Genomic DNA, 27,728 nt, shown 5'->3' on the forward strand with positions numbered 1-27,728 from the left:
CTGTGGCAGTGCATCTCGGATGAAAATGGTTTCAACCAATCGTTTGTTTCTATACCCCGCTTCACTATCCATGGAAATTCGGGCATCGGCAAGGCCCATTGCGCTGGGAAGTTGTGACGTGCCAGCACTTTGGATGCCTATTTGAGTGATGGCCAAGACGTCTATAGCAGAGTTTGAACATTCCGTATACCAAGCCTACACTATAGAAAGTTTTGAACGTAGCCCTGGACACTCATTGTTCATACAATATTTTCCATCCGAACCCTTCGCAAACTTTTCACCTTCCCCTTTATCGCTCGACAATGGCCACGATAGGGCCTTCCCCCAGGTTGTTGATTCAGCCGTGCTGGTCAGCGCGCAAAACCCAGAAATTCAGTTCCAGGAGGGAGGGCTGCTTGATAGCCTCATAGAAGTCTTCAAGCAACACGCCGGCACGAACCAGGCTTGGTCCCAGCATGAGGCCGACACATTCCTGCAGCAGTTCCAGGCCGGTAGTGACCCCCTTGAGGAGCTCACCGACGATGACAAGCAGCATCTTGGCGATGGGAAGGTGGAGTTGGATGCTTTCCTACGCTAAATGAAATCTCCTGCCGCTGATATTATGAAACCCCCGCCCGTCGACGACGTGGATATGGAGTGGCCCCTGAGCAACTACTTCGTCAATTCCAGCCACAAAACCTGTCTCAACGGCACCCAGCTGTCCAACGCTCCCCTTACCGAGGACACCGAGTTCAGCACCGATGCGTACAAGGATGCGCTGCTACGGGGCTGCCGGTACCTGGAAATCGACATCTGCGACGGAGACTGGGTGCCGAGTGACGAGGTCAACGACGAGCAGGAGGAACTACTGACAAAGGAGCTTACCGCGATGCAGCGGGTCTGGTTCAATGCTCTGAAGAAGACGCTGGACAAGTGTGAGGCCATGGCCACGGACCAAAAATTCATCCACGACATCCAACAGGTCCGGGAAAGCTGGAAGACCGTGTACAAACACGAACCCCGGGTGCAGCGCGGCCCCGGATCAACGATCAACGGCTTCTTATTCAGCGACGTCTGCCAAACCATCAAGGAGCACGCCTTTGCCGCCACCGACCTGCCGCTGATCGTGAGCCTCGACGTCCACTGCGAGCCGCCCCAGCAGTTGGCCGTCGTCCGGATCATCAACAAGGCGTGGTCCGAGTTTCTTCTCCCGGCACCGACGTCTGATGCCACAGTCCTTCCTTCCCCGGACAGTCTCCGCAAGAAGATTCTGATCAAGGTCAAGCAGACGCCGCCGGAGGAGGACCGGACACAAACACCGGACTCTAGCACCAGCAGCCTATTCAAGAAGAAGAAGACAGGAAAGGCGGAAGAACAGGAAGACGACTCCACCCCGGTCATCGAGCCCCTGAGCCAGCTCGGCATCCTCACCCGTGACGTCCCATTCCGCTCGCTGGACCAGACCGAGGCCGCCTCGCCGACGCACGTGTTCTCACTCTCCGACGCCGCCCTGTCCCAGACGCACGCGCAGAACCCCGCGGCGCTCTTCCGACACAACCGCCACTTCCTCATGCAGACCTACCCGTCCTCGCCCCGGTCCAACCCGAACCCGCTCACGCACTGGCAAAAGGGCGTCCAGGCGGCCGCGCTGCAGCGGCACGTCTGCGACCCAGGCCTGATGATCAACGACGCCATGTTCGCCGGCACGGGCGGCTTCGTCCGCAAGCCCGACGGGTACCGCGCCGGATCCCAGATGCCGGCGCGCCCCCGCCCTCGGCGGACAGCGCCAGCGTCCACGACCCAGACGCGCTGCGCTACATCCCGCGGCACCGGATGATCCAGCGCCTCGCCGTGCACGTCCTGGGCGCGCAGGACCTGCCGGCGCCCTTCGCGGTCGACGACGACAGCTCCCGCGGGATCCGCCCCTACGCGACACTGGAGCTGCACGCGGGCCCGCACCTCTACGAGGAAATGCGCCGGGGCCCGCCGGCGTCGCCTGCAAGCGCCGGGTGGACCCAGACGCGGTCGCGGTCGCGGACGCACCAAGGGCTGGCGCCCGACTTCGGCGGCGAGACGCTCGACGTGTTGAATGTGGACGGCGTGGTGCCCGAGATGGCGTTCGTGCTGTTCCGTGTCTGGCACGAGGAGCGGCCGCAGGATCTGCCCATGGGCTGGGCCTGCGTGCGGCTCGACCGGCTGCGCTGCGGGTACCGTCTGCTGAGGCTGCGGGATATGCAGGGGCGGGCCAACAAGGGCGTCGTGCTCGTCCGGGTTGAGAAAAGGATGTGGTGAGCTCTGGTGGGTTTTCATCATTCCGTAACGTTGTAGCGTCACTTTTGTTTTCAGTTTGGTCCGTTTTGAGCCACTTGCTTCTGCTGGCTTGTGTCCGTGGGGGTCGATAAGCAAAAGAACAATAATAAGTCAAATAGAAAAAGTCACCTTTGTTCTAGGTCCATGTTAAGAGGCCCATTCTTATCTAGAGTGGATCCCAGCATCGCCAATATAGCTCGGGGCTTGATTAACTTTGCCTGGTTGTTTTCATTAGGTTGATATTTCAATAATTACAGTATTGGTTTATCGTAGTGCTTACTCGGTTTACTGTCTATATTAAGTGCATAATTATGACGACCCAAATGGGCCAGGCTCGTCTTACTCAGCCCCCACGCAACTTTGGCCCATCTAGATCATGACGCACTAGATGTTAGTCGACCAACCAGCATCTCCCATTTCGCTCAAGGGGTTATCTTACTACGGCTTCCCGCTGCAAGTATGGCAAGTGGGATGAGTGTATATTGCGGGGATTGATAACTGTTCTCACCAGGGTGGCGTGTATAGGTTCCTGAGAATATAGTGCTTTCTTTCAGCAGCAGAAAATAAACTTAATTCTCTGGACAAGCAACCAGGGCTTTATCCTGGTTGAAGTCGGAATCTCCCCCTAGGATAGGACGACATGATGATCATGTCTTATTAGTATCTAGACGCCCGGAGGTGGACTACTGGACTCGAAAGGCCCTTAAGGGGCGAGACCCAATATAGGGGGTACCTCTTTATCGATAATAGGACGACATTATGAGCAGATAGTAAGCTACGATCATGTAAGACATACGGACTGTTTAGCTCTCACCATTCTAGAGTCTTGGCTTCAGCCTCGTGCATCCTTCTCGATCTCGAGCTCAGTAGGATCATTTCGAAATACATCTGAGTAATTTTGCTATAGCGGCCGTGGTACAAGCAGCTTCGACCTTCAAGTGTTTACTGTCCGTAAACCCTTTCCATCAGTTTGATTCGCTTCATTTTACGTTGTATCGCTTGAACTTGGGCTGTTTAGGATGATATGTTATATTGTCAGAGGCGTCAATATGATGCAATGGCTTCAGCTCATATTAATGTCTGTTGGGCTGATAGTAAGCTTCTAGGTATAGGGGCTCCATGGTCAATGTCGGTTGTAATATCAGGATACCTGTGTTCATATACCCGAGAGTATCTATAAAGGCTGCCTCTGTGTAGTTGCGATTTCAATTATCTCCCAGCAACAGCATCATCTCAACAAACCAACAAAGACCCGCTCCAGCTTTCTACAATTTCTCTTCGTCCCAACCCTCATTCACCACCTTCTCCGTCTCTCTATACTATTCTCGCCATTTTCCACAACATGCACCCAATTCAAGTTGCACTGCTCGTAGGCAGCCTTCTAGCCGCCGGTGAAGCCAAGCTTGTCGGACGTCTTGATGACATCGCCTCTGCCCTCGAGCAGAAGTTCCACCCTTGACCGACTTCGACACAGATGGCTGCTACTTCACTGCTGCCATCGGTCCTGGCGGCACCACCAACCCCGGTCTGAGCCCCATCGCGAAGGGCATGGCGGCCGAATGTCGCGACAACAACCGCCTCGAATCCAATAACCTCTACAGCCGGTCTCGCTGCAACAACGGATGGTGCGCCATCATGTAAGTAGCCGCTTGTCACGACACCTTCGTCCAGTCCGGTGTACTGTAAAGCAATTATGCTAACCAAGACGACTGCAGGTACGAGTACTACTTCGAAAAGGACCAGACCGTCTGGGGCTCCTACGGCATCGGCCACAACCACGACTGGGAGAACATCGTCGTGTTCGCCCAGGGCGACGACATCAAGCGCGTGGCCCCGTCGTGCCACGGCAAGTACGAGAACGCCAAGAACGACGGGTTCCTGCGCGACGGCACGCACGCCAAGATGGTCTACCACAAGGACGGGGCCGCGACGCACTGCTGGCGCTTCGCCAACGACGACGACGACAAGAGGCAGGAGAACTACACCAAGCAGTGGGTCTTGGGCAACCTGATCGGTTGGGACAACTGGCCCCTCAGTCCAGGGTAAAGGGTCGCTCCGCGATGTGCTCTTCAAGGCGTGGAATGGCGGCGTCGGGCCCAAGTTCTGGGATAAGGATGATAAGTTCACGAACACGCTGCGCTCGGCGGCGGGGAACTCGGTGCCCGGATTTGACCCGGCTAAGGATGAGTAGAGGGTTGTAGCTTTCGGGTTGTACTTCTTCTTGGGGCATATAGGGTTGACTTTCATGGTGGGTGTTCAGGGATTGGTTATGGATTCTACACGGGTAGATGGGGACTGGGGGTTTCAGGGCTTTGATTTCCTTACTTGGTTTTACTTATTTCAATTCCTCAGCTGTATATTACATCATTACATTCGTTTCCCTGACCCGCCTTATATTACCTCGTTGCAGCTGGTGAACGTCGCTTGAGTTCCTTGCCAGTCTCTCACTTTACATGGTATGTACTGTTGCCGCTTCTATGAAGAGAGGTCATCGTCCGCTACACAGGCGATTGAATCATTCTGGCTATCCTTGCAGCTGCCGGTTTGGACATGGTTACCAGAATTGCCTGGGCTTCAAGATCTATGCGACTGTTTTCGGGCGAGTTGCAATGTCAGTTTCCGTGGATCATGATTGGTTTACAAGTGACTTGGGACGTATCCAAACATACCATAACGGGCAGGTGCGCGACTGCTCACAGAGCCAAGGATCGAGACACGCCGGGTGGAAGAGATGCCCACAAGGCAGCTTGCGAAGCTTGTCGCCCGGGCAGAAGTCTTCGGTGCAGATGGAGCAGGCGGACGGCCGCCACTTCTCGTCTTCCACCTCCTCCTCGTCCGGTCGGCGCCAGCGGATCATATGCCAAAGCCGCGTAGACAAGGCTTCCCGGGGTTGCGGCGTCTGGTTGGTCCCGGGCCATAGGCTGTGCGTGCTCTTTTTGTGGTTGAGTGGTGGTGGTGGTGATAATGTGTCGGCGTGGTACTTTATTATGGGTATGTGGTCCACCGCCTTCTGGCCCAGAGCTTGCTCCGGGCGGACTTTGCGGGCTGGGACGGCCCTTTGCCTGCGGGGAGGCTGTCGCGAAGATTTCATCCGGTGGCCGAAGAGGATGATGGCGAAGAGGGATACGACAATCAGGGATACCGAGACCGAGACGGCAATAATGCGAGTCGTTTGATGGCCGGGTGGACTGCCGTTGTGCTCAACGAAGGTGGGGGAGAAGACATGGTGACCACCAGCTAGATTTCCGGCGAGGAAATACTTGAGTATGGGGGAGTAGCCAGACCGTAACTCGTTTCACTCCAGCGCTCTTGAACAAAAGTAAAGAAGAATGTCGCGAACCAGTATACCCAGTTTACAACCAGCATAATCTCAGCTCATGCGTTCTCATTTCCCATGGGGTTATTATACTTATTTTGTTTGGGTGCTACTTATCCCCTCAGCTTTAAGAAGAGGCTGGCCAACTGCCCCAGAATAAAAAATGGCATGTTGATGGTGGGCCGATGTCAATCGCGCTCACCGGCTGTTTGTCAGGGCGGTTTCCATTGCGCCAATTGCGTGGTAGTGGGCATGCAGTTGAGACTAGGCGAGACCTGCATAGTTATCACCTATCACGGAGGCCACCGCGGACGGAGGGCCGTAGGCAGCGACATTGTCTGCATATGGCAATCCGAAGGACCCGAGGAGGCGGATGACAGCCGACAGGATGAGGGATATCTCTTCAGACAGAGCCATGTTGTCCAAATGCTCCGAGCTTCAGCGGGGTTGGGAGACCCACGATAAGACTGACAGACTGACAGGCAGACAGGCGCTTTTGCCCAAGCGCCCCCACAGACTCGGCTAGTGTCGTGATTGGCTAGCTCACAGACACGAACTTCTGTCATTCTATAAATAAGCCTGGCGCAAAGCTTCTGCGTATTCGGTAGGTGCAAAATGGAGATTCCTGGGCATTACTCGGTCAAGCGGTGTTGACATATGCGTACGTTCTCATCGGCCATACCCAATGGCTAGACGGGCCAGGACAGGCCACCTGATGTCAACTTTTAACTGTACTGGGAAGGATTGAGTAGGTTGACGTTTGGCTGTTGGTGCCCCGCTTCGGTCGATCCCTTCGTAGACATGATCGCCACGTTTGTCGGTGGCTACACCAGTCCCGCATGTGTTATCAAGTGGACAGGCACTAGCCATGTCTATACCGACCGATCGATGCGCCATACCTAGGTAGGTATGGCATTCGGTGTGATGGCATGGGAATATCTTATGTGGGTCCAAGGCGGTGTCTCAAATGGATGCCTAACGCGTGAGGCATTTCCACCTTGCCCGAACCCTACCCTCGATTCCTCGAATCGGAATATCCAGATTTACCCAAGCGAAACGTAAGTCTTCCGTTCCCATCTGCCAAGTATTGAGGTGTCCACCTCCAAAGCTGCCCAGTGTGGGCGTGGAGCACATGGAGCCGGCTCCTAATTCCTAGTTCTCTTACTTGTACTTCACACCTCATAGTCAGTATATCGACAGGGACGCCTACAGTCATCAACACCACAATGTATCGTCACATAGTTGGACGGGGCGCTCCCTGAAAAGGCGCCCTGCTGTCAATATAGTCCAGGCCAGATCGTAAAAATCTCTCAAAAAGCCTTTGCAGCTGGTCGGTGTGGGGAATTCCAAACATAAAATGTAACCTCCATATATACCGAGTTCGGAAAGATCGACTAGGACAAGACCTCCATCGCCGACATCGACGTTGACGCGGCCGGGCGCCTCGAGACGCATGACCCCAAAAGCATGAGCCCAACACGTTCGTTCGGTCGTTGAACCTGTGGGTCTGGAAGATCCTGGGACACCGCTTCAAGTGTTTTGGGTCCATCCTGCTTATCGGTGGGGTCTTGTAGGCCGCCTGGGGAGCTCAACCTGCCCATTCGCTCCGTGCCCGGAGAAAGTGTTGATGATGTACTCTACTCCCTTGAGCTCACAATCGCGTGTCCATTCGGGGAAACTAACTTGCTCCGACCTACAGTAATGCAATCGCGAGTTAATCACCGATGTCGCCATCGGCACCGGCACCTTCACCGCCGTCAAAGACACATTGACTGATCACCCGGCCATCCACCAACTGCGGAGCGCCGCGGGCCTCTGCAAAGCGACCGACTTAGACGCCGAAGCCCTCTCTGCCCCGCTCGCGGAGAGGCGAATCTTCGGGGACGCCACGGACCAGGCCGCGCTCCGCTTCTCCGCGGGGCTCGGATCGGTCCCTGACCCCCGCGGGGTTTGCACACGCCGGTTCGCGCTCGCGCTCGACAGCCGGAATAGGTTCGTGGCTCCGCTCTTGGGGCTCGCGGAGCCGCGCGGGTTGGGAGTGTGCGTTTCCGGGGAGGGAAAAAAGGGGGGGGTTAGACATTCCTAAGATACTTAAGTTCATGATGATGCACTGAATCTGTGAGACCACACAGCTGTTACTTGATTTAGTTGCTGACCTGTGCGCCGTACTAATACACCAGGCTTTTGCTCATCAAAGGCGCTCCTGATCTCCTACTGGGCCGCTGCACAAAGGTCGTCACGGGAGATGACCGCGTGTCGTCCCATCCACCGGACATGGCCACGTCGATCCGCGAGCTCAAGGACAAGCGGTCCTCGGACGGCAGGCGCGTGATACTGTTGGCGCGAAATATATTCGTCGGAACAGACAAGCCACTGATATCCCCCGCGATATCGGCCCCATAGACCGAAGCGCATGTCACCCACGAGGCCCAGGGCGGATTGACCCTGATGGGCTTCCTGAAGCTCATTGATCCGCCCCATCCCGATATCTCGGAGGTCATGCGTACCCTATGCGGTGCTGGTATTAGCACTCTGATTCTACGCCTTTCAGTGACTTTTCGCGACTGATCACGCTCTCGGATTAGCTCGGAAGCAGGTGCAAGACTTCGGTAAGCGTAAAGGAGTAATCAACAACTGATCCCATGATGTGTGTGGAACAGGTCACGGGTGACTTCGGACTTACGGCTCTCACCATCGCCCACCAATACGAAATGGTCACCAAAGACATTATACATCGCAACTCCGCCCTGAAGACATTCCCACCCGAAACCATCGTTATGTCCTCTGGCGAGAAGGAAAAGAAGAAGTCGTCGTCGGCGGCGGCGGCGACCCCGATGATGAGGACCATCCCAGGCGCCGTCCTGGTGCTGACGGGCGCCGGCCTGATGAAGCTCAACGACCATCAATGATTTCAAGCGTGCGCCTACCCCCAAATTGCCTTCTCGCGCACGGCGCCGGACCAGAAGCTGCGCATCGTGCGGGAGCTGTAATCCCGAGACGAGATCGTCGGCATAACGGGCGACGGCGTCCACGACGCGCCAGCCCTCAAGGGGCTGGCATCGGCAACAGCCTCGCGAGCGGCTCTGACACTGCCATGGAGGCCGCGAACAGGGTGCTACCCGACGACTTGGTCGCGGCCGGGGCCGAGGGCCGTCAAGTACGGGCGGCTGGTGTTTGACATCCTCAAGAAGATCATTGCGTATCTCCTCTCGACGGGGTCAGGGAATCCATTTGAGCGAATTGCGGTTCTGCTTCAATATCCCGATCGATATTATGCGTCACCTGAACGTGGCCGGTTCTATCTACTTTATCAATCTGGTTGTCATGTAAGTCGCGTATTATCTCCTGGTCCAAATCTTCTAAAGCTTTTCGCGGTGTGAAGCTTACATCATTACTCCTCCCGGCCATGGACTAAACCAAAAAGACGCATTCGCCGTACATGTACTTACTGTGTCAGAGATGGGTCGAGCCCGGCATCAGACAAGCACCGGGTAATTTGCTTTTGGAGATGCTCCTGGATTTGGTTCTATCGTCCATCCCTCGAAAATCCATAAAGACGTCCAGCTTGGGTGAACCCCAATCTGAGGCCTCCTCATAGGCTTCCTGTACGAGATCCAAAATGGGGCCACCGAGCCGCAGTAGTCGATGCCCAACGCCACCGAGGTTGTAACTACCGTTCCCGGCTGTTGGGCAACCTCAGCATAAAGTCCACAGCTAGGGCTGCAGCGACGCGGGCCATTAGCACGCGTAGGTGTAAAGAGATCAGGCAAGGAATAAGCAAATTCAGCACCGCTTTGGGAACCCCAAAAAGAAGCAAATTCGTAAACAACAAGAGAAATGATTTCTTCCCTCGGGGCCATCGGCGCTGCAGATCATCATCATGGGACCCGGTAACACGGCACAGTGGGATTGCTTCTGCTGGCAGACTATTACCTCGGCATCTGATTGCTAGATGGGTCTTCTCTGGAGGTAGGGTATGGAGTTCAGTTGTCAAGCCATGAAGCTGAGGAAGATGGCGCCTAATTCGAGAGCTTTCTGACCAAAGAAATTGCAAAGTGATATAGGATCAATCCTAGTCGTCCAGGAGGTGACGGATTCAGGATTTGAGGCTCGTGCAGGGGAACAGTGTGGTCATTGCATGGTTCGCATGGCCTCGACCGTGATCTCATCTGGGGAATGAAAGTCTAGCGGTTCTACTTGACAGCCAAGAGCGCGAGCGGAGCTGAGTTGATGCCTAGATCGGACTTGTGATGCGACAGGAAGGAAATACGGCGCAGGTCTGTGTGCTGGGAGGTTGAAAGACAGGTATGATGATCCCGGGCTATGCCGAATCCAGGACGTTATCACTCAACCAGCCCACTGTCGATCAAACAAATGGGAGGTTCAACACGGCTCGAAAGATATGTGCCGAGCGGCATGGTGGGCATGGATCCTGTTTACTCGCTCTGCTAGGGCGTCGGGCCCTTACGATGTGCGCCTGCCTCTGCTTGGCAGTGTTGGGGGGAGCTGAAGAACGTGATTTTGTGAAAGCCCAGCTCCAGCTCCAGCTCCAGCTCCAGCCAGCTTTCAGGCATCTTCCAGGCCCAGGAATTGATCACAGACAAATCAATTGCCCACATGAGCACAAGCATCTTCAGCCGCAACAGAGTGCCCGTCCCGGATTGGCTAAGCCTAAGCGAGGCAGACGTGTGCCGAAGCATTGGTCAGGTTCTCTGCCGACTTGCCTGAGGCACGTAGCGTATTGCCTCAGGATGACGAGATCTTAACGCTTAGGATCGAGTAACTTGTGTCTGCTTACCGGCATTTGTCAGCGGGGCCTAGACGGCTGTCTAACAACAGTGAGGTAAGTGTTGAAGGATCCATCACCTTGACACCGGCAGCCTGTCCGCAGAAATTCAGGTTCTAGCTCAAGGTTCAGCTTGACAGGTGCAGGTGGCTTAAGCCTGAGATAGGTACGCGCCTAGCATCTGGCGCTAGGGTACGTGGGCTGGCTGTGGCTAGTGTTTAGCGTCAGGGCGCGCCAGCCAGAGAGCACCGCGCCCAAATGAGTGGCTTCCCCCCAATTTCAATTCCAGCTTCCAGCAGACACAATGCAGGCGCGCAGGCAGAAGGAGAACCCGAACCTTGGAGGAAAAGTCCAATTGAACCATTGCGCCTGGTTCCTGCAGTAGGCCAGTTGCACAGATCGAGCATGCAGATTGAGGTAAGGTATCACCACATCATCAGCTGTTGATTGCAAGTGTTCAGATGGTTTGGTGTTTGCGTTCATCCCAACTCACACTGCTTTTTGCGACGAAAAGCGGACATGGCTCCGGCCAACAATAGTCTTGATTGGCCATCCTACGATACGAGCTCCCTGCTTGCATCTTATCGTCCCATCAAAACGCTCAGGTTCCCGGCATTAGGTTCGAATAGCTCGGCTCGTTTGGCAGCTAAAGAAGTCTAAGATACGCGAGCCCGACAGCCTGGGTTTGCATCAGTTTGGCCGTCTAAAAACGAGGTCGCCGTTACTTCCGCGTGCTTAGCAGCAACACTGAGGTCGGCTTATGCTGTCGAAGTGGCCCGGTGCACGCTAACTGGCGGCAGATCCCTCCCAGCACTGAGGTACTACAAAACAATGTCTTGGTGCACCATGCGCGAGCCAGGCTGTGCAGATTCACTGCTTGATATGCATAAATGGTGGCTTAGGGCACTTCACGTTAGTGCCAAACGCCCAATAGTGCCGTCGACAACATGATCGACGCATCGCGCCTAACCCGAAAGCAGCACTCGAGGCCGGTCCCGAACCAATGGCCATGGTACCTCTAGTCCGAGCTGACCATCTGGCTCTGATCGCTTCTCAGCTCTCCACCATCCCACTGCTGTGTGTAGCGAAGTGGCATTTCTCGTATCCTCGACATACGGTCATGTTGCGCTTCACGTGTTGGAAACCACGCTTGCGGGATGTGACCTGACGTCCGCTACGCCAGACGTCTTCGCCAACTTTGTTGGCAGCGGTGCGTCTTGATGCGCATTCATTTTGCTTCTTCGGCGTACCGTACTATCGAAAGTGAGCTGCCTACTGTGGAGGCCTGGACCACGCCATACCAAGATATACGGTGAGCAGTTCCCCAGGGTTCTCTCGGGCCCAAGTCCACTTCCCGTGGAACCCTGTGTGACCTCATCTATATAACGCAGATCATTTCCTTCGAGAGTCTCTTCTTTCTCTCTCCAGATCAGTAAGCATCCAATCAGCCCTCTCAAGCAGCCAACAGTCTCCGAGCATTTTGAAGTGCCATATTCGGCATTGTCATTTTAGTCCCACCCCGGCCCATCACAATGAAGAGCTTCACTTTCGCTACACTTGCCCTTGCGGCTTTCACCCGGGCCCAGCTCCTCGACCTCGAGGACCTTGCCGACTCTGTCCCAGCCCCCGTCGCCGTGACTCCTCCTTTCGGCGGCAACGCCGAGGAACTCACATCCACCTCAAACCTCCGCTTCGCCAAGCGCGCCGCCTGCGGTACCCAGGCCACTGGCAAGGGCCCTGCCTCGAACCCTCCCACAGCCGAGGGTTTTCTGAACGACTCCGATTTTGCCGCCACCGCCCTCGGTGCTGACGCTCCTGATGGTTACTTCAACACGTTTCAGAACCTCAAGGGCTCCGTGGAAGGTGTTGGGTACAAGACACTCAACACCATTGACACCTACGACCCGGCTATCTGCGCTCGGGCCTGCAACGTCATGGACGGCTGTAACGCTTTCAACATCATGTACGAACGTAATGGTCTCACTGTAAGTAGCAGAACCCCGACCTGTCATATGGGAAACCTATACTAATGGCTTAAAAGGCATCTGGCGACAACTGCCCCAAGCCCGCCCCCACCACCATCATCAAGTGTACTTTCTGGACCGTGCCTGTTGTCGCGGAGCACGCCACCAACATCGGCAATGGTGCCAACGACCAGCCCGACAACAACAAGTTCCGCATTGTGATTGCCGCCTCCAACGGCTACGTCAGCAACAAGTTCAAGCCCATTAGCGGATACGAGGGAACCAGCATCCCCGTCGATGCCGCCCTCAACGCCCCCAAGACCACCCCGGACTCCTTCATCCGGTCCCAGACATTCCCCATCTCGGCCCAGTATAAGCTCGCCAACTGCGCCAAGGCCTGCTCCGACCAGGCGGCCTACGAGTACCGCCACCCCTCCCCGGCGGTGCCCGCGCCTGCTCGTTCTTCAACAGCTACCTCCTGCTCAAGAACGGCGTCGCTCAGAGCCAGGTCTGCTCCATGGTAAGACCATCCCCCCACTCATCCTTTCCGCCTTCCACCGACGCTACTTGATTGCTAACATGCCCTCTCCTTCCTTCCCTTAGTACACTCGGTCGTGGGACAATTCTTACTCCACCAACTTCGGCCAGCAGAGCGGCGGCAACAACTATACCATCACCTTCGGCCTTATCCAGTCCCAGCCGTCCCAGTAAGCGGCATTTCAGCGGCTCGGGATACGCTTAACTTCCTGGGGCTGTTGGGTGAAGTATGGTGTCCACCACACCTTCCGTTCCTCAAGATTCCAAAGCTCATAACGACTTGATGGACGCCAGGTTACTGCTGTTGACACACAGTAGTGACGGCGAGGATTGTTCTTGATTGGATATCCTTGGTTGCAAATGTGAACGAATCATGAGCGGGCGATATTGTTTTAGATCTCTACATAATAATGACCAAAATAATACTTAAGCTTATTTGTTACTTGCCCGCCCGTCGGACTTTGACCTGGTTCTCCCTCATACCGGTGACAATCGATCTGCACTCCCAAGTTGGAAGGTGCCAATACCATCTTGATAGGACGCGAGGTTCTCAAAAGCTTTCTGCACTTACCAATTCATCGAGACAATTGTCATATGTCTCTATTGAGATAGACTGCTCCTTCCTTTTCATCAACGAACCTAACAGACAATATTCATTACACAAACCAAACAACCATCTCCCTTCGCGATCCAATCACCACAGCCTTACTCTCTCATTTTTCATCGTGAGGGAGAACAGAAACTGTCATCGCGTACACAATCTCGTCTATAACATATTCATATAAAGCATCTTCCCTTCTATCCCACCATCACACATTCTCACACAGCATAACCGCCCAACATCGTTAACGCTTACAATAAGTAAATCTCATATTTGAGTACAGCGCAAGTATTTTCTCATCATTGCATTCTGCATCATTCCATCTTGTTTCTCTTCAACATCGCTTCCACCAGACTACATCTTCCAAGTTCGAGTTCAATCCTTATCCGTCTATCACAACTTGGGTGGCTCTTTCCTTTGCAACCCTCCACCTCGTCTTCTTCTTCATCGACCATCCTTCATTTAAAGCTGTCTTAACACATATTTCTCACATTCTATCACGGTGGTACTGATTCCCTTCAAGTATGGATCCTGAGTAAGTTCATCTTCACCTTCCAGTCTCATGACACCACTCGTACCAATTACTTCCAACCTCACTTCCTTCCAACTCACTTCCCTCCAACTCACTTCCCTCCAACTCACTTCCCTCCAACTCACTTCCCTCCAACTTACTTCCCTCCAACTCACTTCTTTCGACGTTAGTCCCTGCCATCTCCATCTACTCATCCAACTACCTTCAACCCTGCTCATGAAACTTACCACCACTACTTTCCATACAGGTCGTCACTCTTCGTATCGCCCCAGCCCGTCACAATGGCAGCTATCAAGTTAGACGAGGATGGCGACTTGATGATTCGAATCCCCGGAGATGGCGCCGAGCGCGCGCCTCAGAAGTACATGTTCAACACCAGAAAGCTCCAAGACGTTTACAAGCCCGGTGATACCGTCCACGAGGTTCTAGCCAACCCGGACTACGAATTCCCCGAGTACCACTCGCCCCGCGCTGTCCAACTGGGCTATTGCATGATCCGCGACCCTTACGATGCTTCTATCCCCGATCAGCTTAGCGAGGAGCTCCTTTACAACCTCCTGAAGTTCACCCGCACCCTCAACATTACGCGTATTACGCGTCCTTGGGCGAAGAAGTGGGCAGTCGCCATCAAACTATCTGTTGCCAACGCTGCCACCGTCACCAGCCTGAGACTCTTCATCGCTTGGGAGCTGGGAGACCGTGCTTCTTTCGACAGAATGGTTACCTGGATTGCCCTCAACACGGAGAAGCTGAAGAACGGTAGTGTCCAAGAGGTCCTCAGAAACGCGAGCTACTTTGATGATATCGTAGTCATCAAGGACGCTCAAGGTGCTTCCATCGTCGATTCCCTTATTGGTAGGTACCTTCTTCTACTATCTTTCACAAGATAACAGGCTAACGCACGATATCATTCTCAGAGGCTATTGTGCTTGTCCGCCGCGAAGCTGTCAAACTGATCTACAAGATGATCAACGACGACATGCAAGCCCTTTTGACGAAGGGAAAATGCCGACCCAACAAAGAGCGCCCCTGCCGTCACACCGTAAGTCGAGACCGCTGCGAGAAATCGCTGGCCGGCTCGCTGTCCGCCCAGCTCTACGCGTGTGACCTTTGGGCCCCGAAACTGCCGCGCCCGTCCGTCGGAGACCAGACGAAGAGTATCGCGACAATGCGCGAAGAGATCCAAGACGTCAAAGAGAACCATAACGAGTTGCGGGATTGGAGCGAGAAGTCGCTACACCCAGAATGCGGCATGGAGCTTCCGCTCTTCGTCGAGCTGGAGCCGCAGCTCCAGCGATTCTCGGTCCTGTCCAAGCGTCACTTCGATGAGCACTTCAGCAAGCAAGGAAAGCTGACGGGCTTCGTGGTCGTCGACTACATCGAGATCGCCTCAGACTGAGCACCTGAGGACTTGGAAGGAGGTGAGAGATGATATCTGGGGATTGGGACATGAGCAATATGAATGGGGGAGGTTGCAATGGTTTGATCATTCGGGTTTGATATTGGCATTCGGAAAACTCGAGATAGGCGAGGGATCGGGTTGGTTCATGTCATTGTTTTAGTGGCTACTATGATGACGGATGAGCAACTTTCCCTAGAATCCAGGGAATACGAGGCAAGATGCGGCTGCCCTTTCAGAAGATACACTGCGATTGATTTTACGAAGTCTCTGCGAATGCTTATATTATCTTTGAGAAGATAGAATTTAGTACCCGCAACAATCCTTATTTTGATGCGTTAAGTCTGTTCTCATGGACCCAGGTTTATCGAAACAGAAACAGAAAGACGATGCATGATCAGTTGGAGAGCTTCACTTTCTTCCTTGCCGGCTCTTCGCTCGTGGTAGCGAGACCTGTGGCCATCTCGTGTTCCTGGAGCTGAGTCTTGTGATACTGGGTGAGCCGAACGCTATGGAGACCCCTGACCGATCCGCGAGACAGTGGTTTACGCAGTACCTTTTCGCAATGATAGACCGGGTCAGAGGCCGCAAGTTCTCTGTGTACAGGCCGCACGGTGTCTTGATCTACTTTCTTCAGAGCATCGACCATGACATCGACCGAATCCGTCAAATCTTCAGCTTTGTGAAGTGGCCACAGATTTTGACTGTTCAATGAGCGTATAAGCTTACCCAACATCACTTCTTCGCAGCCGGACTGGCCGAGCTTGCAGGTGTACTGATGAGTAGACTTGCGGACTAACAGCTTGTCAAGTGCGTCCTGAAATGGAGACAAGATATTCTTTAAGAAGGACAGTCGCATCTTTCTGACAATCCCTGCAACAAGCCCAGTTAGGTTCCTCAATCTAATCCAAATATCTGATGGATGCATTCTTACCGGAAATCTGGGATGGCTCCAAGATATCTGACGCTGGGTCCCCAACCTGCTTCAATTGGTCTTCGTCGAACCTCATGGCCATGTATCGAATGGCTCTCGTAAACTCCGTTGTGGCACCAAGAACCCAGGATGTCCAGACAAATTGCCGTAGGATCAACGAGTCCTCGGACCACTTTTTGAGGTTGCCAGCAATGTGCTTGGCCCATGTCGGGGCCCAGGGCCGCAAGAGGCGGATGATGTCGTATTTGTCTGCTGTGACTGTGACCTGGTACAACCATTTCAGGTCGGGATGGTGGTCGAAGGGGGAAGCTTGTCGAATCTGGCATGGATCGTGTTAAGGAAGAACCCGACGGCTTCTGCGTCATCATCCGGCAATTCGACTACCCAGTCGCCGTCCCTTGGCATGGATTCGGCAAAGCCCCCGAATAGCATCTTCTTCCAGACCGGGGAGGATCTCGCCAAGGTCCGGGAGCAGACTCTGAACGTGACTGCGACAGCATGGTCATGCTTTTCGTCACCATTCGCGGGCTCTTTGGCCCCTTCAGCTCCCGGCGCTTCTTGCATCTCTTCGATCACTTCGGGCTCTTCGACGGCCAGCTCTCCGCATGTGTTCTCCGCCGACTCGACTTCTGTCGCATCTTCAAAGGTCTCTTCTGAATGATGTTCTGGGTCTTCTCCTGAATCATCTTCCGATTCGTCTCCGGGGTCTTCCATCCTCTTTTCCGTGCCACGGCTGTCATCATAGAAAATGCATCCCGTGACGCCAACTTTCAACAAAAGGTCACCATCGGCATCAATGTCGACAACTGCGGGCTCTGGGGAGCATGCGCACATTGAGCTTGCCCCCATGGCGACCGTGTAGAGCGTGATCTCCTCGATGCAGGGCTCATTCGTGTTATGCCAGTAGGTTTGGGGAAGATTGACGCCCAGCTCTGGAAAATGCGGCTTCGATTTACAACGAGTTGGGATATGCCATTAGATATGCAAATCAGGGGAAGTCAAAGACTTCAAGAAGGTCTTGCAAGACAAACGCGTCGCAGCCACGTTTCCAAACGCGTTCTTGCAGTTGATTTAAAGTTGACTTCCCAGGGAGAAGCACGGTTCGGCTCAGGTACCGAGCAGCTGGCGCTAGCTGACAGCAGCCAAGGTTGCCTACCCCTTATTTCAAAGTGGGGCCAAATTGTGTAATATCCAATTGGATGCACGAGCATGTACGAGCCGGGTCGCGATACGTGCCAGCACTACACACCAAGATGTATGCTGACGGGAAGGCGAAGTTTGAATTGTGCCATGAATAGCATTCCAAGACTACAAAAAGTGCAGTTCTCTTTCCTATGGCCTTCGGTGGTAGGGTTATTATAGATGATCATGAGGGCGAGGGCCTTATGTTGCCAAGTGGGACGTTCATTAATTTCACCGGTATCAAGTCCGCTGTACCCTTGAATCTGAGCTTGCATTGTAGCATACATCACGACAAAATGGGTTACATCACCCCTATAGTCTAATGGCAGTGAACATCATCTGCTTAGTTTCGTGCCCCTGCCACCCACGCCTATCATCATCCCAATTGGCGGAACCATAGCGACCGAGGGAGCTCGTAACTTCCCATTGAGACTTGGCTTTACCCCCACCGTCAGCGTCAGCATCTATCGCCTCCGCTTCGTCGTAGGACGACTGGAACAGGTCCGCAATGGTAACGGGGTCGTGCCGGTACAGGTCCCAGCCGATAGACTCCATGCGGAAGGGCCCGCCCTTGCCCGCGCCGAGGTTACGACCGAATACCATTGACCCGGCACGCGGCCGGAGCAGTCGCCGCAACTGCCGGACCACGACCCTTTGTTGCGGCTCGCTAAACAAGTGCAGGAAGCTGCCCAAATACACAATGTCGACCTTGCCGCGATACTGCGCGAGGAAGTCCTCGGCGAAGACGTCTCCGGGGACGAACGTGGCCTCGAACCGGCTCCGGTCCGCGAACAGCTCGTATCCGAGCTGCAGGAACGCCGGCTCGAGGTCTGTGCCGATCAGGTTGCGCGTCGGAGCATCGGGCCCCGCGTCGTAAGCCAGCTTGCGGAGATCCTGCCCGAAGCAGCAGCCGAGGTCCAGCAGGGTGGCGCCCTCCTGGACCCGCTTGACCACGCGGGGGTATTCCGGCGATAGGTGGATGCTGAAGTCGAGGAAGCGGAAGAGGCCGATGCACGGGTATGGGAGGCTGTTATTGAAAAGCTGTCAGTGACTTGCTTAAAGGGTGCCCTATATATTGAAACCAGCGAATAATGGTGGAATTGATAGGTGAGGAACTTAGAGAACTACTTACACTTTCCATGCCATATCCCTAATCGTGTATATGTGTTCCTTGATTGCATCTTCGCCTTTGATCCCGATATAGATCTCGAAAAATTCAACAGTGCCCGCAGGTAAGGACTTGACCGTGGGCTGATACCACTCCACTGCTTTTGACGGGTCATCTTTTGCTTCTCGGACCCGGTCTCTGGTCTCGTTCTCGCCCTTGGCCATCCACGGCTTGGACTCTTCCTGAAGCGGCGCCAACATCTTTCTCGAACGGTGGTTGCGTAATGAGGGTGATGCGATTCTGGGGAATCCAGGATGCTTCTAGAGATCCTCTTGGAACCGTAGTTTCACTGTCAACATGCGGGTCAGAGTCTCAGTACCCAGTATTGATATAACATTTATTTTTCACAACTGCGTTGCCACTTTTGATGATACTCAATAATCACTCTGCTTACGCTTGCATACACCAGCTGGCTTAGTAAAATGTACGTATGTCTGATATCTCTATGATATCAGTGGCTATTAGGCCCTTAGGCCCTCAGTGGTCTGATGCGCCCGCCTCCGTATCAGCCCGACTGTCACCGGCTTCACGTCACCTGATTGGGCATTGGCGGACATGGACCCGTATCTTTCCCCGAACCATCGATAAGCCTTTCTCGGTTCCCAAATTCGAAATCCATCGCGTTGGAATCCACCATGCACCTGGTGAAAGGGAGTATAGATAGTCGACGCATGCCATATCCCCACACAGCATTCCCTGCTTGGGTGTTCTGCGTTTGGAGCAACATTTTGCCGCATCCCTCCCACCCCACACCAAACCAAACTCATCATACCTCCGGAACAGCCCTCTCACTAACGGAATATCACGTATCGGTTCTCACATGGACTCTCATACACTTTGAGTGATCTTCACCACCACCCCTCTTGTCTGGTTGATGATGCAGCAGCCATCACACATCCTCGGAGAAGGCTCGGAGTCAAGGATACATGGGAAGGTAACAGACTTTGTACAGTACATACCTCTTGGATTTTGTGACGACAAGCGAAGTAGCTACCTGTCCCCAGTCCAAATGCGCGAGCTCAAGCAACGCTTAAGCTCGGCCCGACCCGAACCAATGGGAAAAAGCGGAAAAGGCTGAGCTCGTCAGTGCATCAGCATCTGACGTGTGACAGCAATGACGCAACTCGGACATCAGCATTTTACCCGCTCGGACTTGGCTGGAAATTGCGCCAGTCCCGGTTATAGATACCCTTCACCACCAAGAGGAAATGAGCCAGCCCATGGGAGGCAACTCCATTTTTGCTTCGTGGTATGCCGCTCGTCCATTGATGCCACTCGGTGGTGTAGTTCCACATATGTCACGACTGACTCTCCGGGCCATCATTGATCATACCCAGCACGGCAGATGTCTTGATGCATTCAGATAGATAGGTCCGTCAATCGGCGAGAACTTTGAGAACGCTGAACCACGGTAGTTGTACCAGTGCATCTCCGCGGAGGATAACCGGATGAATATATCACCCGGAACCACCAAAGTCCACAACACGATGGCATTTTCTTGACACTCTCCACTGATAACTCGATATCCTTAGCTTGGAAAAGGTACAGAACCCCACCAACTTGGTCTCGGCTGCAGTGCCGGTGGTCCGGCGCGGTGTCACATGCATGTCGAGATATATTCCCTACGACGAAGTTGTAGAGAGCCCTCGGACATATGAATATTGCGTGTTTACAACATCCGGATATCTCCCTGCGTACCTTGGCAGCGTTACCACGGGGAGACCCAAGCCGGACAATCACGACCATCAGCTGGCTGTCGCCGATCACGTCGCAGATATCATCCTGGGGCCCATAAACAGCCACCATTTGCGCGTCGAACTCGGAGGTAATCCGGACTATATATATACACTAACGTCGCCGCCGCGGCTTCAGCGCACTAGCTATATATCCGCGGTCACGCCCGGTGCTATCACCTTAAGGATAATGGGTAAGATGTCGTGAAGTTAAGGAACCTGATGATGGCTAGAAACACACGAGCAATGGTTCAAGGGACACCTAGGCATCAGCACGCCGACCGGATCAAACTCCGAACATTCATTTTCCTACTCCGAGGACTCACACTCAGCCTTGAGGTTGAAGGCCCGAGATAGAACTGAGATTAGCTTCTATAAGTCATGTCATGGCTGGCGTCACGCACACTTAGAAACCTGATAATCTGTCCAGAAAGACTTGACTTGTCGGGAAGCTCCGAAATGGTCCGGGGAGAACCCGATGTTGATTGGAACGCCGTAATAGTGCTGTAGGTCCGACTTGCACAAGCAATGCGGCGATAGCCAGTTCGAATAGCAAAACAAGTGATCTAGTCATTCCGGCCCATGCTATACGCTTTTGCTCCCTTTAGGTATTGTCCGGGATTAGGCCGCCATAGGATAAATCAATTCCGAGCACCCCCAGAAATCAGTGATCGGGCCAAGTGCAAGCCGCGCCATGGAGGCTGGACCCAGCAACATAATGGAATGGGGCAACTCAATTATGAATTTGTTGTCGTAGGCTGTAGGAATGGCCTCCAATGTCCGGCGTGGCTAGTGTTTTACATTCCATTGCATTGTTGAGGCCGTACATTCTTCTGTTTAGTGCACCCACATTCTAGCGCAGCTCTTCCCTTTGTGCAGTACCGCGTCAATTTGATCTAATCGCTCATGAGCGTGGACTCAAGAATGTAACCGTCGCTACTGATCCACATCCAGGGGCCTAGACTGCGAAGGCGGAGCTCCGAGAAACAGAGGGGGCAGGAAAACCACGGTGCTGGCGGACCGGGAAGGCTGGGGCTGCGGGATTGTCAACACGGATCAGCCACTTGCTTCAATTATCCGTGTCTACGGCGGGTATATAATATCTATAAGCTCCAAAAATTAATAATGAAGTTCCTCAAGTAAAATCTTGTTCGCCTAGATAACTACCCCTTACCGGCTTGGCCAGATCCAAGCCATCCTGTTATCCACTCCCTGCTCATCAGACCTCGTCACTCGTACCCCAAACCATGTCTCCGATAGCTACCCGGACTGCTCTCATGCTGCTGACCTCCCGTTTGGTAGGCCGGGCCATGGGCCTTCCCCAAAATATCGTTAACTCGGATTGCATTGCCGAGCCTGCTGCTCGTCCCACAATCACCGTTTACGTCACGCAGACCAGCACTGCGTGTACCGACGCCGTTCAAATACCCGTCGTCACATGTTGAAATTTGACGTGAAAATCAACGCGCTTGTCAGCCAGCATTACAATGGCTACGCCGCGGTTGTGAGTATGCTTCCCGGTGTCGCCACAGACCGAGTCCAATACCAGCCCATTAAACTCAGCCTCCGGTGTCAGCAGCGTGGCCGGGGCCAAATCCCGGACGGACCGGGAGGGCCATACTCTGGAAGCAAGGACAGCACTACTAGCAACCCGCACTCCGACAGCTCTGGTGCATCGCCCGAGCTTGGATCCGGGGGCCTCGTATTGCGGCCCCGGGCTCTACGACGCCTTGGACAAGAATCTCGGGTTTGTCCCCTTAACCAAGAACGACCTCTTCCACTCTGCAACAAGGATGCGCTCGGGCTGTGGCCGGGCCGCCCCAAACTCTCGCCGCGGACGCCGAAAGCGAACCAAAGAAGGGCTCAGAGCAGACCGCGAGCATCAAGAGCAACTATCTGAACGATACCGGTTAAGCCGAACTGCTCAAACAGGCCAGATCGGGCGACGGGGGCAAAAGCAACACCGGCGGCAGCGTCTACGTGCATCTCCGCAACTCGACCGGGCAATAGCCCCTCGTGACTGCAGAGTCCGGCGCATACAATATCGTGCCCATGAACGCCACGGATGACGACACGAGCCTGGTGAGCCGCGACGGCGTCGCGGTCGGTGACGTTCGGGGCCAGCTATTCTACTACCTCCCCGACGCCCTCGAGGGCCTTCGGCCTGTCGCGGTTCCGGCTTGCCGCAACAGTCGACTGGCCGCGCACCGCGCACCTCATTAGCCTGGCGCCGGTCGACCACGACGACGACGCAGACACGCCCGGCGTATATATCGCTGCTGACCCGCAGGGCAGGGTGATGAAAGAGAGGTACCCGATTGCGCTCAGGAGTAAAGGGCTGAGTTTGTAATTTAGTATTGGCTTTTCTTTCTCTAAACATGATATAGAGGGGTGGGCATTTCGAATCATGCTGATATATAACTACATTTGGATGTTTTTTCGGGAGTTATCGCAAATATATCTCTTTTGGAACCAATTGACCGCGGGAACGTGGCCCAATGCGAGACCGGAACACAGCCCGGCATGGGTGAGTTAGCTGGTGGCCCAGCCACATTCCCCAAGAATGCATTGCCACGTCAGTCCTCGTACGACCAAGACCTCAATGGTCCAGGCCGTAAGGCTCGTCGCAGTGCTTACTTCTTCAACATTCATGACCACACTCCAATACCTACCCAAACCTCGACGATGGATCCTGTAAGCGCGATTGGACTTGCTGGCACAATCCTGAGCTTCGTCACTTTTGCGGCGAAGCTGGTATCCAAAGTGTCGGAAGTCCAGAACTCCGCCACAGGTCCTGACGAGATTGTCACCGCTCGGTTGATCTACGATCAGCTGAGATTGTTCAGCAGCACTCTTGCTGCGTCCCCCGTGGAAGCCTCCGAAGAGCCCAACAGCACTCGCTATGCTTCACTCAATGAAACCACTCTGGCCTCCTCATCCGATAGCAACTTTGTCAGTTCTCGCTTGTCTAACAGCTCGCTGAGTGATCTTGTGAGAACCTGCAGGGACGACTGCGACCGGCTCCTTTCCATCATGGACGAGTTAGGCCTTGAGGACGGCAAGAAGAGCACCTGGTCTAGCTTTCGGCTGGTTCTAAAGATCAAGTCAAAGCATGGCGAGATTGACAAGATTGAAAAATGGCTTCAGAAAACACAGAATATTATCAATTTGATCATCTGTTCGAGTTTGGGGTAAGCGCCATTATTTCCATACCATGTTCATCCAACTAAGGAGTGTTGTCAAAAAGAAAGTTCCAGGAGCAGCATTCGAAGAAATTGGAAAAATTGGAAAATATGTGTCGCCGCTACGGACTGCAGCAGCAATCCGACCTGGGCGAGATTAAGATCCTTCTGGCGAAGCTGGAAGCAAGCGAAGCAAGATCTCGCGGTGGCGACTTTAGCGAACAAGGTGTGGAAGACATACGAAACCGCATGGCCCGCTTATCCGTCAAATGCGTGAACATCGAAAAGCAAAGCAAGGTGGTCCGAAGCCTGAGTTTCGAAATGCAAACCACGCGCCATGAAAGGATACCCGAAGCGCATAGCCGAACGTTCGGCTGGGTCTTTGCCGGGAAAACAGATCTGGGCGGCTCTCGGTTCAGGGAATGGCTTCGCACAGGACAGGGGGTTTTCTGGGTAACAGGCAAGCCCGGGGCTGGGAAATCCACATTCATGAAATTCATCGCTGGGCACTACGAAACGCGTCGGAGTCTTGCAGCATGGTCCTGCTCCCAGAAGGTGATCATCGCAAGCCATTACTTTTGGTTCGCAGGCACGCCCATGCAGAAAAGCCTCAAGGGGCTGCTCCAATCCCTGCTGTTTGACATTTTCAGACAACAACCTGAGCTGGCCGAACAGGTTTGCGAGCAAAGATGGAAAGACTCGGATCATATCACGGATCCGTGGACTCTAACAGAACTCCGCGACCTAATGGCACAATTCGGCCAGACGAAGAACATGCCATTTAAGTTCTGCTTCTTCATCGATGGTCTGGACGAGTATAATGGAGATCACTTGGAGTTCGTGCAAGATTTGATCAACTTGTCAAAGTCACCCAACATGAAGATTTGTGCCGCGAGCAGAGCGTGGAATGTTTTTGAAGATGTGCTCGGCTACGACGAAAAGTCAAAACTGTCCATTAATGACTTGACCCGAGGCGATATTCGGAATTATTCGACAGCCTGGCTGTGTGAGCACCCTCGATGGAGTTATCTGAGCACGAGGACTGCCAATGCTGAGACCCTGATCGACGAAATTGTCGAGAGATCACAAGGTGTATTTCTATGGGTGTTCCTGGTTGTCCGAATGCTGCGGGAGGGCCTGACCAACGATGACAGTTTCTCCGATCTGTTGAGGAGATTGACGTTGACTCCGGTGGATCTCGAAGAGTTCTTCAAGCAAATGCTGAACACAGTTGAGCGATTCTACGATGAGAAGATGGCTGGCACCCTCCGCATGGCCATGTCAGCACGAGCTCCTCTCGACTTGCTGGTGTACAGCTTTTACGACCAAGAGTGCGACGACGAGGGATATGCTTTAAGAATGCCTTGCCTGATCCTATCATCCGATGAAAAACATGCCCTCCGACTCCAAGCCGTACGCCGGATCAATGGATACACGAGAGGTCTCTTGCAAGCTCATGGATGCAAAGTCGATTTCCTCCACCGGACAGTTGCCGACTTCCTGAAAGGTCGGGAAATGGCAGAATTCCTAGAGGGCAAGAGCGCCAGGGGCTTTTCCCCGGAAATATCGTTGCTCAATTCGTACCTGGCCTGGGTTAAATGCGAAGACCGTTCCGTGCCGATTCGATTCCGCCCGGGGCACTACGCCGATCATGGAGAGTTGCACTCCTGCGTCCAGGAAGCACTAGCCTATGCAAGGGCCATATCAGAAGCCAGCATAGAAGAAGCATCCGCTTCTTACCGGCTCCTTGATAGTTTGGAGTCGATCATATGTCATTCTACTGACGTGCTAGACGACATGGCGAATGACGTCGACAGCATGGCGTCGAGCACGACCGGAAACTGTTACTTCCGTGAGATGGTCCTCAAGTCTGACTTGGGAGGCTACGTCAGAAGGTGCCTACTGGAGTCTCCAGACTATTTTGATGTTGTGGACAAGCCCCCTATCCATGTCCTTTTGAACGAGGAACAACCTTTCGGGTTTGATGGGTTAAAGATCTGTCCGAGTCAGCACCTCAAGACGTTGTCGGTTCTCCTCGAGTGCGGTCAAGATCCGAATGAACCTTACAGCGTCGACGACCCCTCTTCCAAACAGACCGCCTGGTCTATGACGTTTCGCAGTCTCGTAGGCAGGTCCGCCGCCGTCTCGGAAGACTTCAGTAAATGTCTCCGGGCGGGGCTGTTCCGGCTGTTTCTAGAGCACGGTGCCGACCCCAATGCCTTGGTTTACCAATCGGGATTCGTGGAGGCGATCTACTCGACCGCCTGGGTCGACTTCCTTTTCACGATATTCTACGTTCCATACTCCCACGTGGAATTTGACGCATACCTGGAGACAATGAAGACGTTTCTCGAGGCGAAGCCGGAGTTGAGCCGCCCGATGAGCTACATCATGTCTGAGGAAGACGTACGCCAGAATTGGGCGTCCGGACACGTCGGTACATCGTTCTTCGCGACAATGGCCAACAAGAGTTACGGTGGGTGTTTCCCATCTACGAAATCTCTATACAGGGTGACTTGTCTGGTTTTGAGCAAGTTGCAGAGTGATGAATGGCCCATTGACTGGACCCTGGTCTCGGAGATATTCGGCGAAAAGCGGGCATCGCGCATGAAGGCCATCAACCCGGCTCTTACCATCGAAACTACGAGGCGCGATCATAACAGACCATTATACCACGTCAATCTGGATTTCTCCACTTCCGTTTTCGTCATTGGACCTGAGCAGCGCGCTGCTTTAAGGGAGCTCATGACAAAGCCGGCTGAGCGAACCTGAGCTGAGCCTGAGTCCCCTGAGCAGCTTTCCGAGATCGGATAAGATGCTCAGGTATCCAATACTGGATCTCGTATTCGAAAGTGGATTTACAGGCATGAAAGATCGCATGGGGAAGGCGACACCGAAATTTCCCAGCAGCTGAAAGAGGCTGCTTTCGGGCGTTCCGTACTAACTATAACCTTTTGTGGAAGGAGCGTTTTACGATAAGTATAGATATATACTCTATAACTAAATATTATAATGTTATCTACCTCGGTTAAAAATATATTAAAAGCCCGGATATATGTATACCTTAGTATAATATTAATACTATTCGTCGACGAGATATAGTATTTAGTTTTAAATTATTAAAGCTACCGCTTTTATTATAACTAAAAATAGTAACGTAACTTTTAACCCTTTAAAAATAGTTACTTTAAAATGTATTTATTTTAATAATAAAGCCGGATTCGTTTTATTCGCGATAATATAGAAATATATATCTATATAACGTGGTTTACTAGTAAGCGGGACATATTATATACCGGGACACTTTTTTAACCGACTATACCTCTTAAATTTTAATACGTTTTAATTTTATAATTATAATGCCTAATCTTTTATTAAAAGAACGGATCGATTTAGCGATTTAAGCGACGCGAAACCCCGTAAAGCATATTAGCTAAAGAATTGCTACGAAAGCCTTTAATATCCCACGAACTTTTTTAAACTACCGACTCCACGGCCGACCTTTACAACGCGAAATCGGACACTTTCGACGAAAATTAAATCCGATTAAAAAAAGGTGCTTCGTAATTATATAATTAATTTAAATACCCGAGAAATATCTTTTAATATAGTTAATATAAAAATATAGCTAATCTCTTTACCGCGTCGCGCGGCGGTGAACGCGTCGGCAAGCATTAGGTCAGGCGATTTATTAACCGTAACTTAGACTTTAAGACTAGAATAAATCGTCGATACGATTACTAGAGGGCCCTTTACGAAAATCCGAACTTTATTTCCGGTTAGTTTAGGCTAGTCGCGAATATTAAAGTTAAATATAATATCGTTAATAAGGATATATATAATTTCGATAAAACCGGCTTTATAATAAGCATAATTAAGTTAACCTTTATCGTAACACGCGCCGATCGGCGTAGGAAAGCGAAATCGGTTTAGTTTAATAATTAAGAATAGTCGACGGCGATTAAATATAGTAATTCGTAAAGCTAATATATCCCGCCGTTCTTAATCGTTTAAAACTAATATTACCTAGCGAACTAAGCTATCGAATATAACTTACCGGGTAATTAAATAATTAAACCGATTTCGAATAGTTAAATAAATAATA

The 27,728-nt window shown here is 52.9% G+C and overlaps 11 protein-coding genes across 11 annotated transcripts; 8 read left to right on the forward strand and 3 right to left on the reverse strand.

Annotated features, from left to right (window-relative positions):
• Nucleotides 1–337: 337 nt before the first annotated feature.
• On the reverse strand, nucleotides 338–535 carry PG997_014691 (uncharacterized protein; the record flags this gene model as incomplete). Its single annotated transcript, XM_066819005.1, has 1 exon — nucleotides 338–535. The coding sequence occupies one exon, from the start codon at nucleotides 533–535 to the stop codon at nucleotides 338–340; it is 198 nt and encodes a 65-aa protein (XP_066661193.1).
• Nucleotides 536–577: 42 nt separating this feature from the next.
• On the forward strand, nucleotides 578–2,497 carry PG997_014692 (1-phosphatidylinositol 4 5-bisphosphate phosphodiesterase 1; the record flags this gene model as incomplete). The annotated part of the gene is made up of 3 exons (XM_066819006.1): nucleotides 578–1,713; nucleotides 1,770–2,250; nucleotides 2,486–2,497. 3 exons carry the CDS (start codon nucleotides 578–580, stop codon nucleotides 2,495–2,497), a joined length of 1,629 nt encoding a protein of 542 aa, XP_066661194.1.
• Nucleotides 2,498–3,631: 1,134 nt separating this feature from the next.
• On the forward strand, nucleotides 3,632–4,480 carry PG997_014693 (uncharacterized protein; the record flags this gene model as incomplete). The annotated part of the gene is made up of 4 exons (XM_066819007.1): nucleotides 3,632–3,680; nucleotides 3,734–3,926; nucleotides 4,005–4,284; nucleotides 4,331–4,480. The coding sequence occupies 4 exons, from the start codon at nucleotides 3,632–3,634 to the stop codon at nucleotides 4,478–4,480; spliced, it is 672 nt and encodes a 223-aa protein (XP_066661195.1).
• A 307-nt stretch (nucleotides 4,481–4,787) lies between these two features.
• PG997_014694 (uncharacterized protein) lies at nucleotides 4,788–6,022 on the reverse strand (the record flags this gene model as incomplete). The annotated part of the gene is made up of 3 exons (XM_066819008.1): nucleotides 4,788–4,878; nucleotides 4,959–5,548; nucleotides 5,912–6,022. The coding sequence occupies 3 exons, from the start codon at nucleotides 6,020–6,022 to the stop codon at nucleotides 4,788–4,790; spliced, it is 792 nt and encodes a 263-aa protein (XP_066661196.1).
• Nucleotides 6,023–7,235: 1,213 nt separating this feature from the next.
• Nucleotides 7,236–8,514, forward strand: PG997_014695 (Na/K ATPase alpha 1 subunit; the record flags this gene model as incomplete). The annotated part of the gene is made up of 5 exons (XM_066819009.1): nucleotides 7,236–7,268; nucleotides 7,320–7,645; nucleotides 7,786–7,933; nucleotides 8,009–8,155; nucleotides 8,266–8,514. 5 exons carry the CDS (start codon nucleotides 7,236–7,238, stop codon nucleotides 8,512–8,514), a joined length of 903 nt encoding a protein of 300 aa, XP_066661197.1.
• A 3,409-nt stretch (nucleotides 8,515–11,923) lies between these two features.
• Nucleotides 11,924–13,066, forward strand: PG997_014696 (uncharacterized protein; the record flags this gene model as incomplete). Its single annotated transcript, XM_066819010.1, has 4 exons — nucleotides 11,924–12,376; nucleotides 12,433–12,776; nucleotides 12,827–12,875; nucleotides 12,959–13,066. The coding sequence occupies 4 exons, from the start codon at nucleotides 11,924–11,926 to the stop codon at nucleotides 13,064–13,066; spliced, it is 954 nt and encodes a 317-aa protein (XP_066661198.1).
• Nucleotides 13,067–14,306: 1,240 nt separating this feature from the next.
• On the forward strand, nucleotides 14,307–15,424 carry PG997_014697 (uncharacterized protein; the record flags this gene model as incomplete). The annotated part of the gene is made up of 2 exons (XM_066819011.1): nucleotides 14,307–14,880; nucleotides 14,943–15,424. The coding sequence occupies 2 exons, from the start codon at nucleotides 14,307–14,309 to the stop codon at nucleotides 15,422–15,424; spliced, it is 1,056 nt and encodes a 351-aa protein (XP_066661199.1).
• A 1,223-nt stretch (nucleotides 15,425–16,647) lies between these two features.
• PG997_014698 (uncharacterized protein) lies at nucleotides 16,648–17,019 on the forward strand (the record flags this gene model as incomplete). Its single annotated transcript, XM_066819012.1, has 1 exon — nucleotides 16,648–17,019. The coding sequence occupies one exon, from the start codon at nucleotides 16,648–16,650 to the stop codon at nucleotides 17,017–17,019; it is 372 nt and encodes a 123-aa protein (XP_066661200.1).
• Nucleotides 17,020–17,852: 833 nt separating this feature from the next.
• Nucleotides 17,853–18,908, reverse strand: PG997_014699 (uncharacterized protein; the record flags this gene model as incomplete). The annotated part of the gene is made up of 2 exons (XM_066819013.1): nucleotides 17,853–18,567; nucleotides 18,673–18,908. 2 exons carry the CDS (start codon nucleotides 18,906–18,908, stop codon nucleotides 17,853–17,855), a joined length of 951 nt encoding a protein of 316 aa, XP_066661201.1.
• A 2,843-nt stretch (nucleotides 18,909–21,751) lies between these two features.
• Nucleotides 21,752–22,664, forward strand: PG997_014700 (uncharacterized protein; the record flags this gene model as incomplete). Its single annotated transcript, XM_066819014.1, has 3 exons — nucleotides 21,752–21,871; nucleotides 21,922–22,188; nucleotides 22,452–22,664. The coding sequence occupies 3 exons, from the start codon at nucleotides 21,752–21,754 to the stop codon at nucleotides 22,662–22,664; spliced, it is 600 nt and encodes a 199-aa protein (XP_066661202.1).
• Nucleotides 22,665–22,964: 300 nt separating this feature from the next.
• On the forward strand, nucleotides 22,965–26,395 carry PG997_014701 (uncharacterized protein; the record flags this gene model as incomplete). The annotated part of the gene is made up of 2 exons (XM_066819015.1): nucleotides 22,965–23,632; nucleotides 23,689–26,395. The coding sequence occupies 2 exons, from the start codon at nucleotides 22,965–22,967 to the stop codon at nucleotides 26,393–26,395; spliced, it is 3,375 nt and encodes a 1,124-aa protein (XP_066661203.1).
• Between the last annotated feature and the right edge of the window lie 1,333 nt (nucleotides 26,396–27,728).

The sequence above is a fragment of the Apiospora hydei genome, assembly GCF_038363865.1.
Source record: "Apiospora hydei strain CBS 114990 chromosome Unknown utg000010l_segment0_segment0, whole genome shotgun sequence".
In the NCBI taxonomy this organism is placed as follows: domain Eukaryota; kingdom Fungi; phylum Ascomycota; class Sordariomycetes; order Amphisphaeriales; family Apiosporaceae; genus Apiospora; species Apiospora hydei.